The following is an 18,409-nucleotide window of genomic DNA, read 5'->3' on the forward strand; positions in this document are numbered from 1 at the left end:
GGTTTTATCCCCTTCCCCCTAGGAACTAGATCATCTAGTTCCTGCCATAGCAGGGACACCTTCCACTAGACCAGGTCCCACACTGGTCTGACCCTCCTTCGAGTGGCAATTTCTTGCAGTAGCCCTTGTCCTTTCCCCTGATGAATGGCAGGTTAATTATATCAGGCTAAACGATCATTCTGGTCATCCCTCTCACAAGCTGTGGGAAAGCTTGTGAAACTCCCTGCCAAGCCCATGTGGTACTTGAGTTGCAGTGGCCAGAGTCACCAAAGGGACCTCCAGTAGCTCAGCTGGGGGCACTGGTGGAACCCCCAGGCAGGCTGTTGGAAGGTGCTCAAGGGCTTTCTGGGGTTTTCTGAATTTCCCTGCAGCCGGGAGCTGGTTCCTTTCCCGGTATATAATGTCTTCACACTTCCCTCGCTCTCACATGAGCAGGTGTTTTGCGGAGGGACGTTTTGGGTGAAGTTGCAGTTGGGTTTGGGAGAGAAGCGGTTTCTCTCACTGGCCACGGGACAAACGTGTTCCAGAGCAGCCGTGTGTCCCAACCGGGCAGGGAGATGTCACTTGCTTTCTCAAGGAACATCTTATAAAATGAAAAAAAGATCAGTGCGTTTAACCCTTCCTCCTGCAGGCTTTGAGGCCAAGGGAAATAAAACACATTAGAGGAATCCATTCCTTTTTCAGTTGTCCTTTATCAGCTAATAGGAAAAAATAAAGGAAGACGGACAGTCCTAGGTGGTGGCACGAGAGATGAGGGCATGGAAAGCTTTCCCAGCTCTGCCAGAGACCCTGTACATGCACCTGGAAGAAGTACTTAATCTGACTCTGTCTCAGTTCCTCATCTCTACGACGTGGCTAATCATGTTGCTGTGTTTCAAAGGAGTGTTGTGCAGAAATATTCATTAGTGCCTCCGAGGTGCTCAGTTGCTATGGAGATGGGGATCCTGATAAACACAGAGACTGACGGAGCCTCGGCGGAGATTCAGTGCTGCTGGGAGCTCCTCTGCGCCAAACCACACCGTACCGCGCCGCACCGCGCCGCGCCGCGCTCTCCTGACTGGCACAGCTTCAAAGGGCCGGCGTCAAGGCCGCGGTGGCTGGAGCCAGCTGCGGAGCGAGGCCCAAGGGTCCCCGCACACGTCCCCAGTCCCAGTTGCTGGTGGCCTGTGAAAGAGCAGCCAGAGCAGACGAGAGCAGCCAGTGCAGACGTATCCAGAGCTCCTCTTATTCTGGGGTGAGAACACTAGATTTTCTTTCGGTGTTTTCTTTCTTACAGCACTGAGAACTCTGTGGAATATGGTGCAGTCAGAGAGCTGTGCTAATATCCCCATCTAAAGAGAGACACGCGACAGCCAAGATAAATTGCGGTAAGACCATCCACTATAAACCACAAGTTTAGGGTGACCCCTGCTTCTCTCCCGGCTTTTTGGCTAAGGAAGGAATATATCTCTGCAGAACTCTGACTCTGTGTTACCTCTGCATAGCCAGCTCTGCAGCTTAGCGGAGGAGAGCCTGGCAGACATGGACTCCCAGAGTCAGAGCTAAGCCAGCTCTGCAGCTTAGTGGAGGAGAGCCTGGCAGACATGGACTCCCAAATCAGGGAAGGGTGTGTGATTCTTCAGGAGAAACTCGGAGCCTCCCAGGTCATGTTTACAGCTTCTTAGGGAACTCGGTGACTGGTGCTTCTCGTTGCAGGAGTCAAGATTCAGGAACAACAAAATAGAGACCCTATCAAGGTGTCAAAGGTGATTTGATTTTGTTGAAAACCGATTTACAACACAGGAAGGAGTCATAAAGGAAAGGCACACAGACAGAAAGACTAGGTTTTACTCACCAGTGGAAAGGTTCTTTCTCTGTTTTAGCATTGCAGATTGTCCCTGGGGCTGTCCACGTACCCTGTCCTTGGAGCCAGGGGTGGCACACCCAAGAAAGCTTGCATCTTTGCTGGAAGAGGGAGACATGTAGCTATGATTCCTCACTACCTTTATTTCATGCCCTCTCCGGTTGGGAACTGAGCTTCCAGTTTGTTGCTTACCTCTTACAAGCACTTGCCATTTGCTCCTAGTAACTGAGCACAGCGACACCGTGTAGAAATACCAGGCATTTGGCCACTTCTTCCATCCCCAGACTCTGTTGACTCAAATTTCTCTTCTAGAAGAGACAGTGTTAAAACCTTTTGAACTGTGTATCCTGAAAAGCAACCAGACAGTGCGTTAGAGAGGTCCAGGGCTGTAGTAAGGTGGAACAAGCAAGACGCTCCTTTGGCTTCTGAGGGCGAAGAGGACACCAAATGGACACCAATACGCTAAATTCACTCTGGTTCCTGTTGCATTCAGTGCCTTTGCAGCCATGGCAGTTTTGGGGTGAGGGAAGAAGAGTCTGGGCTGAGACCAGAAGAAGGGGATGGCCATGTCCCTCGTAGTCCTCGGTGCAAGTGAGCACCAAGACAAGGGTCATGATAGCAGGGAGATAGATGTGGTGGAGTGAAGTGGGATGAAACACAGCAATGTATAAGGTTATGCACTTGGAAACTAAACCCAACAGTTTCTTTTACAATCTGGAAAAAATCTCAATCGTGCTGGTGAATCATAGGAAGGCTATGAGCAGGAACTGGATGCTGTGATGCTGGAGATAAATGAAATCCTAGAATGCAACAAGAATGTGTATTTCCCATCAAGATGGGGAATGTCTAGTTTGTAACAAGGCATTGGGAGACTCACCTGAAGCACCCTGTGCCTGTGTTCAGGACGGGATCTGAGCCAGGGAGACAGGCAGAGAAGGTAATTAGACTGACGAGGAAAGTCTTACGAGAGCTTATTTTACTGAAGGAGACCAAAGGGCTGCTTGCTTGGACTAGCAAAGAGAGAGGCCTGAGAGCAGGCAGTAAATATTAGGAGGATGATAAAAGGATGAAGAAAAAAGGATGAAGTTGGCAGCATAACGAATGGGTACAAAATGCTCTGCATGGGGTAAAGCTGCCTTGAAAGTTGGAGAGAAGAGCCTATCTGCCTCTGTCCCTCTGGGAGAATTTGCAGGTGCCAGTAAGCTTCTTTATGGATTAGGTTGATGGAAAATAGGTGCCTCCAACCAAAGCCCAGGCTTAGGGCATTGCCTGAACCAAAAGCAGGAGAGACTCAGGAATTTAGTCTATGCGGAAGGAGGGATGTCTCTGCAGCTTGGTGAGAGGAAATGGGAGCGTTGTGACGAAGAGCAGCGGCAGAAATACCCCTGCAGAGGACAAGGAATCGGCAGAAGCTCAGATAAAGCGACCCTGGGACGGTGCTGCGGTCAGACTTTGCAGCGCGAGGAGCAGGCGAGCGCTGGGCTGGCACTCGCTGCCTGCTTCCTCCCCTCTTCAAAGGCTCTAGACTTTGCACATCCTTCGTAAAGAAACCAGTCTGCACCAGCAACAAAACTATCCACCACCTCTTTCCCGAAGGGAAAAAAAAACCCCGCACAGATCCTGGAGAGCAGCGGGATAAAGACGAAAATCTTTCTCTGGGGTGGGCGCTTTATTGCCGATTTCAGCCAAGAGCTGTCACTGTCACAGCAGAAACTCTCCCCTCCTGTAACAGAGGAGACACCTCATCTCTTCGGAGCCACGCTAACCGATTTATTAGCCCTCCGGCACCAGTGGGCACATGCTAGGGATCTGCCTCCCCCACCCCCAGGTCCCCAGCCTGCCAGCTTGTGCATTTTTGCGTGTTTTCTCACTAGGTTGGCCCATTGCCTTTAAAAGGCTAAATGCTCCGGACTAAATTTGGTCATGCAGCTCTGCATGGTTCCCTGGAATGTCCTCGGGTTTCAGGCTCCTCTGATAGCACCATTCCCCGCCTCCCGCTGGGCTCCATTGGCTTCCCAGCACCCGAAATCGCGGCTGGATCCTGTTATTGGCCAACTCTTGGACCAAGGGGTGTCCCCTTCTTATAACTACTATATCCCGGGCTGCAGCGTTTGAGAGCTGCTGAGATTTAACACTTCAGCACCTGCTGCTGCTGGGGGAAGCACTGTTGGAGCTTCGGCTTCTTTTTTTTTTTTCTCCTTCCTTGGGTACCACACACCACCGCAACCGTGTCTCGCCAGCGAGCCAAGATGTCCAAAGTGGCCAAATATCGGCGACAAGTTAGTGAAGATCCAGATATTGACAGTTTGTTGTCTACTCTGTCTCCAGAGGAGATGGAAGAGCTGGAAAAGGAGCTGGATGTGGTGGATCCAGATGGAAGCATCCCTCTGGAGCTCAGTCAGAAAAACCAAACAGAAAATTCCCCACCTGGCCCGCAAAACTGCGACACAATGCTCAATCACTGCGAAAAGGAGACCAGGAAACTTATTCAGAGGGAACACTCAGTAGACGTAAGTCACATCTCCCCACGCTTGAGCTGTTTCTATGAAAAATGCAGGGGCATACCTGTGAACTCCGCTGGGCTGTTTTAGGGGACGAGACGGAAAACATGAACCCCAAGAAAGGCATGCCGTGCTTGCTAAAGAGGAGTAGCTGTCATGTAGAAACCAGAGGAGCGAAGCAGGGAGGCCCAGGCACTCCGGGAGGGAACAGGGTATTTAATGAAATCCCGGTGTTACTCACAAAGCCAAAACCTGTGCTGGTGCCAGGGATTTTCTCTCTGCCTCTGCTCTAACATCCTTTGGCAGGGCTGGGAGCAGAGATGGTACTCCCAGAAGGTGGCTGGAGGGGCCGGTGCAGTGACAGCGATCCCTTGGGCTGCGTTTCTTTTTCTTCCTGTTTTTTATGCTTTGGAGATCTCTGGACTCTCAGTCCCTTTGGTTCCACTTGTGCAAAAGCTTAAACAGTCTCTGGTTCTTGTGGAATAAAAAAAGTTTGCTGCTTTGTGGAAATCGCCCCGAGAAGCAGGTTTTGCCCCAAGCTGCTTGTTTCGTGTTTATTGTTCAGTTAAAATCCATTCTTTTATTTTGATTTGGGTACATTTATCTCCTTCTTTTCACCTGGCAAATCTTTTAATAGCTTGCTTTGAGCTAGAAAGCTTCGTGCCAGTCCCTCTCATCTTTTTGTGCCTTGCCTTAGTGGGAGCCAATCCCCCTTCTCTGTAACATTTATTAACCTCTGCACTAAGAATATTTGGTATGTGCTTCGTGCGTGGGCGGCTGGGAACCATTTGGTTTCCTTAGTTTTTCACGGCAGGCTGAGCCAGAAAGTGAAAGAAGGAGAATCTTCAGCTATTTATCTGTGTAGTCACGAGCAAATTTCAAGTCCCAGGCTGGATTCGCATCTGCTGTGACAGGACAGGGCTGAGGAGTATCAGCAGTGTAAGCAGAGCAGAGGCTTATGTGGATACCGCTCTTAAGAGACGGCTCTGTCTCCGATTCCTTATCTATTCCAGGTCACCCAGCAGTACCCGGGATCTCCCAGCTGAGTAATTGAGCTCTAACTAGCCCGTGAGCACTTGAAATTAGCTCATTATGGCTATGTACAGAGTTTATTACAGGAGGGTCCTCCCCTGACCAGGGCCTGGGAGAAAACTGGGAGAAAAAGATGAAAATTGCAGCTATAGGAGAAATAAATGAAGGTTTATTTTGGAGACCTGAACAAGGGGTTAAACAGTTCCCCTCACCCCTCTCCAAGCTTGGGCTTGCGCCGCCTGGGAGCTTTCCTCTGGCTGCGAGGACAAGGCACTCACAGCCTTCACCTTCTATATGTGGCGTTTGGCGTGGGCTGGGGGACAGAAAGCGCCGTGCCCCTCGCCATGAGATCGCTGGGTTTATTTTCCCACCACTGGGCTGGTGGAAAATTTCCCCATGGTGGGGAACTGCAGGTGCTGCAGAACAAACCTGCCTGGAAAGAGAAATGCTGTTATGTGGGACCACTTATCCCAGTGACGCTGCAGGAGTTTGCAGGTGATCCCGGCTTGCAGCCAGCACTGAGAGCTGACCCTTAAAAAGCTGCTTTTTGAGGCAGGGGGGATTCTTGTGTTCGGCCTCACTAGTGATGCTATTTTGTTTTTAACCGTGGGAAGATGAGGAGTCGACTGGGAATTGGGGTAGGGAAGTGTCCATGATCAGGAGGAAGGGAGGGAATTTGTGGTTTTCAGAAAAAGAGAGCTGGGAAGTTGTCTGGTTAAACACTACGTTATTTGGAAGATGCCTGTGAGTATGTCTGTGTCTGTGAGCTACGGGAGAGGACTCAGGACGGTGGCAAGGGATGGCGCGGGGAGGAGAGGCGCCCCGGGAGAGGCTGTACAGCTCCGGGGAGGTCCTGAGAAAAGTGCTCGTTGTGCTCTCCTTTGAACTTCAGTAGCTTTGGGCCGTGGAAGACAAAGCAAGTTGGCTGCTCGTCAAATTTGTCAGTGAAACTGGCCCAGTTAGATTGCATTGCAGTAACTGGATATGGTAGAACTGACTTTGTTCTTCTATTTCAATCCCTGGAGGCCAAGAAAAAAATATCCTCCACCCCTTCCTCCTTGGCATTGTTAGGACCTGGGATTAGCACCCAGAAAATGCCAGCTCGCAGTGCTGGCAGGTCAGCCCGTGCCGGTGGTGGAGTAGGGCCGTTGCTCCACCACCATGGGGCACGAGGACGGGATGGGATGGGATGGGATGGGATGGGATGGAATCATTAGACCGCAGAAGCAATTGCAGAAACCATGCCAGGAAGCTGATGGTTCCCTCCATCCGAGGAAGCCTCAGGGCTGTGTTTTGCTGCGGGATGGAGTGAGAACACGGAGCCATCCAGAGCATCCCAGGTGGCTCCTGAGCTCTCACCCTGCTCAGAGCACTGAGGCCTGTGATGACAAATCGCTCTCTCCTATCAGTGGATTTCACATTGCAGCAGGCAGCAGAGCACTTGTGCCTGCCAACACAGGCATTGTGGCTGCACACCCATGGGGGATGGCATTCCCCGAGCCGAGTGCGGGCATCACCCCGTCAATGTCCGTCCCAGCCTCCCTCCCTTGACGCCTCCCAGCATTGTGCATCACAAACCCACGCAGCGCCTGGCATCCCTAAACGCATCGAGCAAAGCCTTTGCGAGCAAGAAGCAGACGCGTGAGCATGGGAGGGAAGCAAGGGCGCGAGGACAGGGATGGAATGGGAGGTCCTTCCAGTGGGACTGGCCCTCTGAACATCTGGAAGATGTTATCTTGCGTCTGTGATGTCTCTTCAGTAAGGAGGGACAGGAGGTTAGATTCTTGTCCTTGAACTAAAGAGAGTTTATAGGTCTGTAGTCGCCTTGCACGAAGGCACTGAGGATAGAAAATATTAGGGAGTTCCTAGGCCAGCTCCGCAGTGGCACCTCAGGCTGTATTTTTGTTGCTAAAACTCATTTTGCAAAACTGGGAGGTGTCTGGGTCGCAGCCCCCGCGGTGAAACGGCCGCTCCAGCTCCCCGCAGCCTGCCAGGACCGGGACAGGGCAGCGTCCGCGCGGGGCTGGCAGCACGCTGACCCAAGCTGCTGCACTCCTCTCTCCCCACCTATTTTTCCTCTTCCCTCCTTCCATCCTTCTTTGTGCAGTTGCTGGTGGGATGTTGTCTGTTAGCTGGGATGTGCAGGAACTTCTCCAAGGTGCAAAATAGCATATTTTAAAGGGAAAGATTCCGTTTCTGCCCATCTCACAGTTCTTCTTGCAGTCATTGCTCTGTTCTTGGACTGGCTCCAGGCACCCCCATTCCCTTCTAAATATTGGGAGGAGTGGGTATATTTAGAAATATTGTAACTACATAATAACACGTCTTCTTAGCGATGAAAAGGGCAAACTTGGGTAACTAGGAAGCAGTTTATAAACAGCCCAAAATAGATGTGAGCTTTGCCCTAACTTCTCCGCACTGGGGAGCCAAATTCACGTCTTGGTGATACATTAATTAATTAATCTTCATTTTATATTGCTAGCGAGTAAAAGTATACCCCAAGTTCAACAGTGGGGCTTGAGACAGTGCCTCTCTTCGGATGTGCTCAACAAGGCTGCCTTGTAGGTCCATGTATCAAGGGAGCCAAAGTTAAACTAATATGCACAAGTAGATAATGAAGAGATGATTTCTAGTAGCTCGTGGCTCTTTGCTGTAGCGGGCAAAGACATAATGAGAGAGGAATCTAGGTTAGAAACATGCTGTAAAGCTGAAGCAGTGGCATTTTCTAAAGGGTGATTTACCTGGGAACACAGCTGACTTGATATCACTTGAAATCTTTGTATCATTCCTGGGATTTCTCTTTAAAAGAGGAAAAGCTGTTTGTGCCGGGGGATGGAGGCTCAATGCGGGTGTCTCTGCGGGACGGGTTTCTCTGACAGCTGAGCTGTACAAGGAGATGGGTTTTGTGAGAGCCACTCTGGTTTTGTCCAGTTCTTCCTCTGCTGTTGGTGACGTCTTCTTTAAAAAGCATGTATCTATGCATATAGCACTATGATAAACACCCTGGAGATACCCCCATCTTTCCCATTGGCATTCGGTCACTCCTAAACCGCCTCAGGGGTACCTTTGCCGGGAGGGACCTGGCTGAGAAGAGGTACCCCGTGGGAAGGACCACCACTCCTTGCGTGCTGTGGGACCAGGTGGTTTGGTGGACGAGTGCTCCTAAGCAGTTGCCATACCCATAGCAGGTTTTACTTTTCAAATCATGCCTCAAAATCCACCTGCCGCTGTTCTTGGCTCTCCTTGGATTCCCACCTGGCCTCACCGCAGGGCCCAGGTGGCTCCAAAAAACTGAGCAGAGGCAGCCCCTCCTTGTGCTCTCCTTCTCCAGCACCACCACCTTCCCTGGGAATGGATGGAGCCTCCTTCCCTCAACTTCACCTGTAAGGAGAGGACGCCTGGATGTCCCAGTCCCATCAGAGTCCCCAGTCCTGCCTCCCAATAGGGCTGCACTGATTTCATGCTGCTCCAAGCAGGGATGGCTGGGAAAATGCAGGGAAATTGCATGTGGGGGCATTATCCTACTGATGGAGGGGATTCATTCCAGGGCCACAAAACCACTTCTTTTAGCAAGATGCTTGCACACATGGTGGATGTCTCTCTCCATGTGAGCCTAAGGACCAACTTCTTGGAGGAGAAGGCTCTGAATAGGAGACTTTGGATGCCAGGGCAGCTGTGCACAGGCAGGGCTGGCTGTGCATAGTGCAGATGGTCCCTGCATTTTTGTCTCCTGAAGGTTTAACATCCTTCCCACATGAGAAGTTGAGGTGGCTCAGGCAAGTGTCTTCCAACACCTTTCCCCTTCCTCTTGGATGTCCCACTCCCCACGCGCACTCCTGCGCAGACAAGACACCCTCCTGTTCCAGGTCCATGCATCCTTATCCCTGCAGGCTGCTTTGCCTGGCTCGGTGCTCCTGGGGACATCCTTGTGTCCCCAAGCGCTATTCGCTGTAGGCTGCATACAGCGAGTGGTGGGACACCATTCCTCGTGGCCAGGTTTTGATGCAGAGGGAAAGCAGTGACCTTGGAAGGAGTTTACTTAATCCAAATGCAGCATATTTGAGGGATGCTGGTGCCAGGGGACAGCAGGTCCTATTGCCACAGATAAGGACTACAAAACTCCTTGGGAAGGTTTTGTAAAAAGTCCTGCCTTCCTTTCTAACTTACTGGGGTGTGTGCGTGTAGGCTTGGCGCTTGCTGCTGGGTGGTATTTAATCCAGTTACTGGTGGCTATATGTGGAGCGAGATAGCATGAAATGTGAAGATCCCTACCAATGAGTCCTTCTTCAAGACCATGGAAAAACAATTTAGTATTTAAATTTCTTATTAATCCTCAAAGCTTGTCATCTTTTCGTGAAAATATCTGGAGGAAAAACAAGCTCCACATTTAAATAGCTGGGACAGACTCAAGGGAAATTGTAAACGAGGGAAAAGAAGCGGTTGTATCATTCTTTAAGCATCTTACCAGTCTGTGACTAACACATATGTATTTAAACTCTGCTCTTCTGTTTATCAGCCAGTTCTGTCGACATGCCAAGACTGTTCCTTCTCTCTTCCAAGAGTCTTCACCAATTCCCAGCACTTTCCTTTCTTTTAACCATGTCCTGGGCAGGTCTCTAGCAGTCTGGGTGCCTGCTTTTCCCTCATTAGAACGTGTTATTGTTCTGCCCAGCTCCCGGCCTCCAAAAGATGTGTAAGGGGTGGGTGACACTGGGGCGTCCTTTCTCCTCGTGCTTCTCCAGCAGCACCCAGCTCATGCTGGGGTGGGCAAGGGACGAAGGTGTGGGTCCTTCCACCAACACACAGAGTGGAAATGGAGCTGGTGGCTCCCTGGTCTTTGCGTTACTCCCGCAGACGATAGCCAGGGATATCCAAAATAGTCACACATTTTGAAAGAAACCAAAGGTATTGAGTCGTTCCTATTTGGTCCTTAAAGGAGGCCACAGATGGTCTCTGCTTTGTGGCCTCTCCAGCGTGCTGCAGAACAGCCCATCCACGAGACCCCTTTTATTTGTCACCTTTAGTTGTTCAAAAATGAAAACTGCCGTTGTCTGCGCTCGGATGTTTCGTTCTTCATTTCTGAAAACGTACCAGCCCTGTAACAAGAAGGATGAGCATCAGAAGCCAGAGCTGTCAGCTAGCAACAGACGATAAAACAGACCTCCAAGGCGCAAAGAGAAGCAGGAACGATCCCGTGACAGATACTGAAGGATCTGCAGTGTAGAGAACAGCTGAAGCAAGCGAGGTGGCAACGCACCCAGGTTTGAACTGCATTTCTGAACAAACGGTGTGAGAAGGAATCTCACAGCCAGATCGGTGGTTTTGTAACACCGTTGGGAAACAGTGGCAGAAACCTTGTTTTGCTGTGACCAGGGTGAGTGGCAGCACAAAGCGTTCCAGCGACTCGTAGGTCACGTTGAAGGCACACTCTGTCCGGGAGATACGCGGTCCATCTAAGGGCACAAGCGGGAAAAAAAGCTGAATTTCTAGTCAGTCTGAAAAAAACAAGAGTAAAAACTTGAGTTCTATATTTACATAAACCACAACTGGGATGCAGATAAATCCATGGAAATGCTTGGAGTGTTTAGCTTATATGGGCCGAGCTGCCACAGACAGGGAGGTTTATTATCTGTTTATGTTGAACAGATAAATAGACATACAGAGGAGGAAAAGAGCTGGGATCCTTTACGTATCACTTTCTTTCACAGCGTTATGACATCATTTGCATACTAAAACAGTCTCAGTGACTCAGCTCCCAGCAGGACGCTGGGATTAACCGGTCGTGTCGCTCAAGCCCACCCTTTGCCGTGGTGGGAATTGCAGCACGGTGGAGCGAGAGGATCTCACTTCGCAGGGGAGGAGATATCAGGGCACTTGTTCTGAAGTCATGGCGTGGATAGCGGCAACGGCAGCGGGCCAGCCACATGAGTCCTGCTCAGACTTTTCCTCTGCCCAGAGCACAGTGCAAACAAGGTTGAAAACAGGCAGGAACAAGAGCTGCAGAAATGCAACAGGAGAGGTGGCAGCCCAGGGTCTCAGAGGTGTTCTGGTGCGTGCAGCCCGTTGACGTTGGGTTGAGTAGCCCAAGGCTGAGACACGATATTTGGGTCAGGATTTACACCAAGACCTGCCGGATGCTGCCGAGGGCTCCGAGCAGTCCTGCCTCCTGGCAGGGGGACCATGGCAGAAGGCGGACATGCCCGGCCCGGGAACCAGCACCCACAGAGCCATGAGAGCTGCCCGCAGCAGAAAGGGACCTGCAGTTTGCATCCTTTCAGGGAAGATCTTCAGTTTCTAAGAGATCGTAACTCCTGGCATGCCCTGCTTTATCTCATTAAGTGCTGTGTTCTGGGCTACAGCTCCCACGTGGTGTAGGAGCCCAAAGAGCCAGTGCTCCTGTTTCTCATAAGCTATTCAAGGGTTTTGAACAGCAAACCTGCTCTCTGATTTTGGCAGGTAGGCACGTGCTGGGGCTCATCTCATCTACTTCAAAGGCCTTGATTCATCCTCCCACACTGGGTGCCTGCGGCCACCGGTGATGCCATGGGGTGTCTGTGATGATCCCAGGGGCTGGCCAATGGGACCCATGGAGACCTCCACCAGCAAGGGGCCTGGAGATGCTTTCCATGTAGTCCCAGGAGGCTGGGAGCCAGAGTCCTGCTTCTCAAGCATCCAGTCCCCCATGATGCAGAGGATGGGAGACAGGATTTAAGACTCGCTAGAGCTGAATTGCAGTTCTTCTGTTCCTAAAAATCTGAGGAATGCTCTTCGTGGGCTGCCCACAGAAAGTGCACTGGGCAGAAATCCAGCCTTGAGGTGGCTGTGGTGTGAATCGCTGACGTTCACTACCCTTTGCAACCTCTGCCAAAGAGGAGGCGATCAGAGAAAAGGTCTCATCTTGGGAATATCCAGTTCAGCCATGGCAGTGCCAGGAGAAGGAGCTGGGAATACAATGGATAAAAGAGAAAATCCCCAACTTCTGAAACCAGATTTTCTTAGAGAAGCTAAAGTTTCCATTTGCAGAGTATCCAGTGGCTTAAAGGGCTTTCTGGAAAATGGCTGCATGTCACTGTGGAAGGGCTGGAGCTATTCTATTAAAGGAAACCCAGTTGAAACATTTGTTATCGGCCTTAACTCAGCAATGAAGGCAAAGTAAGACATAAGTCAGGGCCTGAAGTTGTTCAGTCTCTGGAGAACAGCGTTGCATCTCAGAAGGAGGATGTTTTTAAAAACATTGGCCTGAGAAGTGCAAAGAGTGATATCACCCAGTGATATTTGGGGCCAGAAAGGTCTGAGCAGAAGGGAAGGGGAATAACTGAGTTCCTTGTTAGAATAACAGAGTAATAGCTGAGGCGGGACAGGGCAAGAAGTTGTTTACATCGCTCTGGGCTTCAGCACATAGAGCATGGCCAGGGGGTCATGCTAGGTCTGTGTGTGTCCCAGTGCTGGAAGCCAAGGTCCTTTCACCCTTGCTTCATGCCAAAAGAATCCAAACGTGCCAAGAGAGAAACTCTTTGCTGCCTGGGAATGGTCCTACCAGGGACCCCGTCGGGGCCAGAGCTCTGCGGGGCGTACGGGGGGTGCGAGCAGGGTATCTCACAACACCGGCCGGTGATGTTTGCTCTTAGCTAAGGACCAGGAGGGTTACCCTGGCACTGCTGCGGGTAAAGCAATGCCAGATCCCCGTGTGAGTGGGTGGGTGTTGCATAGACATGGACTCGGCTGTCCTGGGCAAGCAGGGTCAGCAGAAGCCTTGCGGTCCCACTTCCTCCGGTAGTCTCTGGCAATCCAGGTTTAGTAGCTCTCAGGACTCGGCCAAGGACACAGCATTTTTTCCAGGAATGTCCTTGGCTCTGAGTTGTCCCTGAGTTACTGAAAACTGGCTGAGGAATGGAGGAAAGGAGCAGCTTGGCCAGCTTGTTGTGGTTTAGCTTGGCAACCCTCTCACATGCCTAGAGCATAATGGCAGCGGGTACCCAAATACCCAGGAACGTCAAGTGCAAAACAACCTGCCTTTGCCCACTGGTCACCTCAAGGGACTTCTCCATGCAGTGGGACAGTCTCGGGGGACATCCCTGTCCCCTGGGAGCTCTTGTGTGTCTTGTGCCCAGCCTCCTCAGCCCCCTTCACCCACGGTCACACTGAGGGGTGGTGGGATGCTGGTGCCTCACTCACAGTCTCTGGCTGGGATTCGGGGTAGCTGGGCAGGACAGAGGGGACATTGGGGCTCCTTTAGAACCCACGCAGCTAGGTAGGTGTCTCCAGAGGATGATGCAAATGCTCAAGGTTAGAGCTGTGGGTTCGATCTCAGAGTCTCATCGTGGCTCTGGAGACCTTTGTAGGACTCGGTAGCATGTGTAGGACAGACTGAAACCCCTCAGGCAGTGATACCAGATTGGCTCGTTAGTTATGGATCTGTAACTATGCCTAAACCCCCTACTTCAAACAACCAAACCCAGCTTCCTTCCCTTGCCAGTCTGGCCTGGGAGCCCCCAGCTGACCGACAGTTTTTAGCGAGCTGTCTCTCTGTCTCTCAGAGATCTCCCCTCGTCCCCGGGGCTTCCCCACTTCCCAGCTCTCCCACCTCCAAAAGTCCCTCCGTCACCTAGGGTTTGTGTGGGACCGATGGAGCTTTGCTGGTGGGTCCCTGTTGCCTGAGCCATGCCCTGTCAAGAGATGAACTGGAAAATATCCTGTTGGCTGTGGGAGAAATTTATTATCCCAGCAGAGGCCTGGAGAAAGGGACAGTCTCCTGGCCTGGACTTTATCCCCCATCCCTACATCTCTGGAGGGATTCTGGTTGGTTTGCAAGGAGCATGGCTCTGGGTGGAGAGTGTCTGTTGGGGGTAAAAGCCACGTGCCAGGCAGCCAGCACGCCGAAACAGCTCTGCTGGTGGAGTTGCTGGAGAGGAGGGAGGCAGTGAGTCGCGAGGAGAAGATTCATGGGCTCCAGTGGGCTCCAGCGTACATGCAGAAATTACCCCCTGTGGCTGAAATAATTGCTGGATTAATTAAGTTCAGCTGATCCAGTTGTCCTTCAGCAGACGTCTGCATCTTGGTTTAGGAGGGCCATGCACTGGTGCAGGGCAGTTCGGTTACAAGCGGTGATAACTCCTTGGTGCTTGCAAGAGTGTAAGCACAAGACTTGTGCCTACAAGCGGACATGCAGCTCAACCGACTTAGCTAAGTAGGTGCCGTTTCCACGCGTGGGCAGTTTCTGAAGGTGCCAACATTTGCCTCTCGCTTTGCTCCATGTTTTCCCAAGAACATATTCCTCAAGAACAGATGTCCCCATGGCTGCACACAGGCGAGGACCGTGCCCCTCTGCTCGGGTGTGTGTGAAGCCCATGTCCCCGTTGCCATCCACAGCGAGCAGCAGCTGGAGCCATCAGCCACGTTGGAGCTGACCCCGGATTTTCCCGCGATGCTGATGGTTGGAGTGGGCCTGATCCTGGCTCAGGCTTCCCCTCTTGTGCTCTTGATGCTCTCATACCAGCTGGAGGATGATGTCTTACAGCTGGGGGATGATATCTCACAGTTGGCTTCCAGAGGCCACCAGAGCTGCAGGTGACATTAGAGAGCAAACCAGTGTCAAGCCTGCAGGTTGAGTTCACTATTTCTGGAGCCATTTTAACATGAACTGCAGGTGCAGGTTTGGCCCTGAGATCTTTTGCTGACAGTCCCATTTCCTCCCGGGGTGCGGTGTGCCACGTGCCCCCAGCAGTGACCCTCACGGAGGAGCCATCCTGGGCTCTTCTGGCTTCCCCCTTTCAGCCAAGTCCTCCTTGAACCCAGATGGGGCACGGCTCCCCAGAGCCAACACGGAGCTGCTCAGCAGCACATGCCCCCCAAGGTTTCCATCCTTACGTCTTGTTCTTTAGCTGAGCCAAGCACATGGCCGGTGTGGTGGAGCAGTATGTTCAGCCTGGTAATCTGGGCCATGAGGGACTCTTCCCAGGACATACCTCTGAAGGTAACTGCAGGCTGGTGAAAGCTGGCCCCTTCCAAAGACAAAACATTTCTTCTACAAATGCATTTGCATATGTCCCCTCTGCCAGGGACTGACATAAGAGCAGCAGCCAGGCCACAAAATGCCCATCTTCCTTCCAGCTTGAGTACAGGTTTTGCGAGTCCCTTTCCTCTCCAGCGTGTTCTCCTTTCACTTAGAAACCTGCCGGTGGGCACAGCAGGGTGACCAGCTCTCATTCACTGTGCTGAGCAAACAGCCAGATTGATACCTACCACCCAAGCAGCGATTTTCTACCCCAAAACGAGCTGCGGGGCTTTCAGGGCAGGAGGCGAGAACCTCGCTCCACCATCACATCCCCACCACCCGCAGCAGATCTCGGCAGCCCCTCTGCCCTGCTCTGCTCCCAGCCGTCCCCGGCTCGGCCGGGTGCTCCATCCCCATCCCTTGCTTAGCATCCGGAGCGGTGCTGCGAACGCTTGGATTCCAGGCAAGAAGTTCCCATTCTCCTTTGCCTTTTAAGGAAACATCTGAGTGGGTTTGAGGGTTACAAATGCTAACAAGCAATGGCAATGCTCATTTTAGTCTATTTAGAGGAAACGGGAAGGCATTTCAGTTCATCAAAACACTGGTGATTAATCAGCCAAGTACCAGGCTGTTTTCATTAGGCTTATTTTTAAAGGTCTGACACGCTGTGTAAAAATATTCCCCTAATAATCGTGCTCGCAGCAGAGGGAATGGCACAGGAGGGGGTGCAGTGGCACTGGTTTCTAGGTATCCAAGGTAAATATGTCAGCGCGGCAGAGAGGAGCGAGCAGGCAAGGACTCAAGATGGCAATGGAGAGGGTACAGGGCTGGCGCTGGCCGCTGCAGATGGAGGCAACCTGGCTGGTGGCCTGGAGTGCAGGAGAAGGTGCGCTGCTGGCTGCGGGGACAGCCAGGGTTTCAAGACCAGGGGGAAGGATGCATTTCTCTCTCTTCTTCTGCATCATCCTGCAATGCAGCTCCTCTGCCGAGCACCAAGAGCTGGAGCAACGTGCTTCATTTCCAGCCCAGAGGTGAGGACTTCTGCAGTGTCACCAGTGAGCAGAGCTTGCGCCAGTGTCACCACCCGGGGCTGGCACCTGCAGTGGAGCCGGGGTGGTGGGGCACACCGAGAGCCCGGGAATGGGTGTGAAGGCACGCTCCCTCCTGGCCACACGCGTGGCCTCGGGCAGGGCCAAGAGCAGCTTCTGACCTGGCTTTAGAGATGTCCCCAGTCTCCACCAAGGGATGGAGAGTCTCGTGCAGGCAGTGACAGATGGGTAAGAGTGACCCTTGGTTTTAGAAACACAGATCTGATTTCTTGCCTGGAATTTTTTGCTCCTGATTCCTCCCCTTCTCCTGCTGCTGATGGAGCCAGGCGCTTGCAGAGGGCCTTCCCCAGCAGGGACGGGGTGCCATGATCAAGGCAGCTCTTGCCCCATCTGCATGAAATGAAACAGCTTGAACACCTCTTACCTCTTGCTACCAGCCAGCACTTTCTGCAACAACTTGCACCTCTTTGACAGGATCTTTTCAGCACATACCAAATTTGCTGGACGCACGTGATCCTGCAAAAGCTGCCCGCGGTGGCAGTAACACCCGCAGCCAGTCACTGCACGTCCATTGCCTTCCCTTTTTCCTCTGCCCGGGGGCAGCTCCTTTTCCCCCAGCTGCTTTCCCACGTCCTGCTGTCTGGCTCCAGTCCCCTCCTTCCCGCAGACCTGCCCCACGCCACGGCACCTGGAAATGTGGCAACACATCTGTGGATGGAAGCTTTAATGAGAACAGCACTAATGATGTGATAACAAGACATTCCCAGCACTTGCTACAGCAGCTTTGCTAAGCAGGGATTTGCTATGCATCTTATTTTACTCTAGTTTCATCTTGTTTGGAGAAATCCATTGCCTTCTCTGAGCATGGGAGATGATGTAGGTCCTCTCCAGGGTTTTCCTCCTTTTCTCCAAGATCTGCTCATTCCTGGCCAAAGCCTTTGCTCTGCATGGTCTTGGATGGCTCAGGCAGCTTAGGGGAGACTCAGGGCTCCCCATTGTCAAGTTGCGTGAGCTCGAGCTGGGAAGCAGAAGGCTTTTTGGAGAGCTTGGTATGGAGATGAGGCTGCTGGCTCTGACTTGAGGAGTGCTCAGCCTGTGGACACCGAAGGGCTGCAGAGCCCTGGGGGGCAACTGTCTCTTCTCACAGGAACCTGCAAGAAACCTCCAACCTGGGACATCCCCAAACACCTTTGAAAGGCACCGTTGGGCATGGGTGAGGGGGGCAGGACGAGGCAGCAGAGTCCTCATCCCCCCCACACCCCCTGCCCAGCCTCCTGCCAGGGCAGACGTGGCTCTTCCTTCACCGAGGTGCTTCAGGATGTCACTGAGCATCCTTGCACCATCCCAGCCTTGGGAACAGGGCACGTGAGAAGGGCCACCGGCTCAGTGCCAGAGGAGGTGGCATCACCTGCTCCCTGCAGCCCGGGGACAGGGGGGTGCTGGCATCGGGGCACCTCTGGGAGCCCCATCCCTGGTCCTTGGGGTTTGCAGCAGCGAGGGCCTGTGTGGACGGGCTCTGTAGGGGTCTGGCATATGCCTTTCTGTCGCCTGTTTACGTCCGTGCAGGGGAGCCAAGAAATCTCTTAACTAAATAAACAGCTCTCTCGTCCCAGATGGCATCTGTTTATGCGCCAGGTACAAACAGTCCCCACGGCTGCCCCGCTCACAGCCAGGCCAGTTCTGTCCACAAAAAAGCAGTTCCCGAGGGCCAGCAGTGTCGCGTGCTGGGAAGGCAGAGCCGCACTCTGCCCCGGCACGGACACCACCGGGGCCTGGGCTGGGGAAGACGCCGTGGCCGGGGCATCGTCTGGAGGAGGAGGCAGACCAGGGTCTCTGGACTCTGATTTGGGGGTTCAAGGCACTGGGTGAAGCCATGGTGCTGTCCTAGCCCTGGGAGGGTCTAGGTTTAACCCCAGCCAGCAACTAAACTCCACGCAGCCGCTCGCTCACACCCACCCTCCGATAGTATGGGGGAGTGAAGGGGTAGGAC

The 18,409-nt window shown here is 52.5% G+C and overlaps 1 protein-coding gene across 1 annotated transcript in view; it reads left to right on the forward strand.

Moving 5' to 3' along the window:
• Positions 1-4,092: 4,092 nt before the first annotated feature.
• The window catches only part of LMOD1 (leiomodin 1 (smooth muscle)), a 20,383-nt gene continuing 6,066 nt past the window's right edge, over positions 4,093-18,409 (forward strand). The window contains exon 1 of the mRNA XM_009573785.1: positions 4,093-4,353. Within this exon, the coding sequence (XP_009572080.1) occupies positions 4,093-4,353 (261 nt within the window). The remainder of the gene's footprint in view (positions 4,354-18,409) is intronic.

Source organism: Fulmarus glacialis, unplaced genomic scaffold (assembly GCF_000690835.1).
Source record: "Fulmarus glacialis isolate BGI_N327 unplaced genomic scaffold, ASM69083v1 scaffold7340, whole genome shotgun sequence".
NCBI lineage: Eukaryota > Metazoa > Chordata > Aves > Procellariiformes > Procellariidae > Fulmarus > Fulmarus glacialis.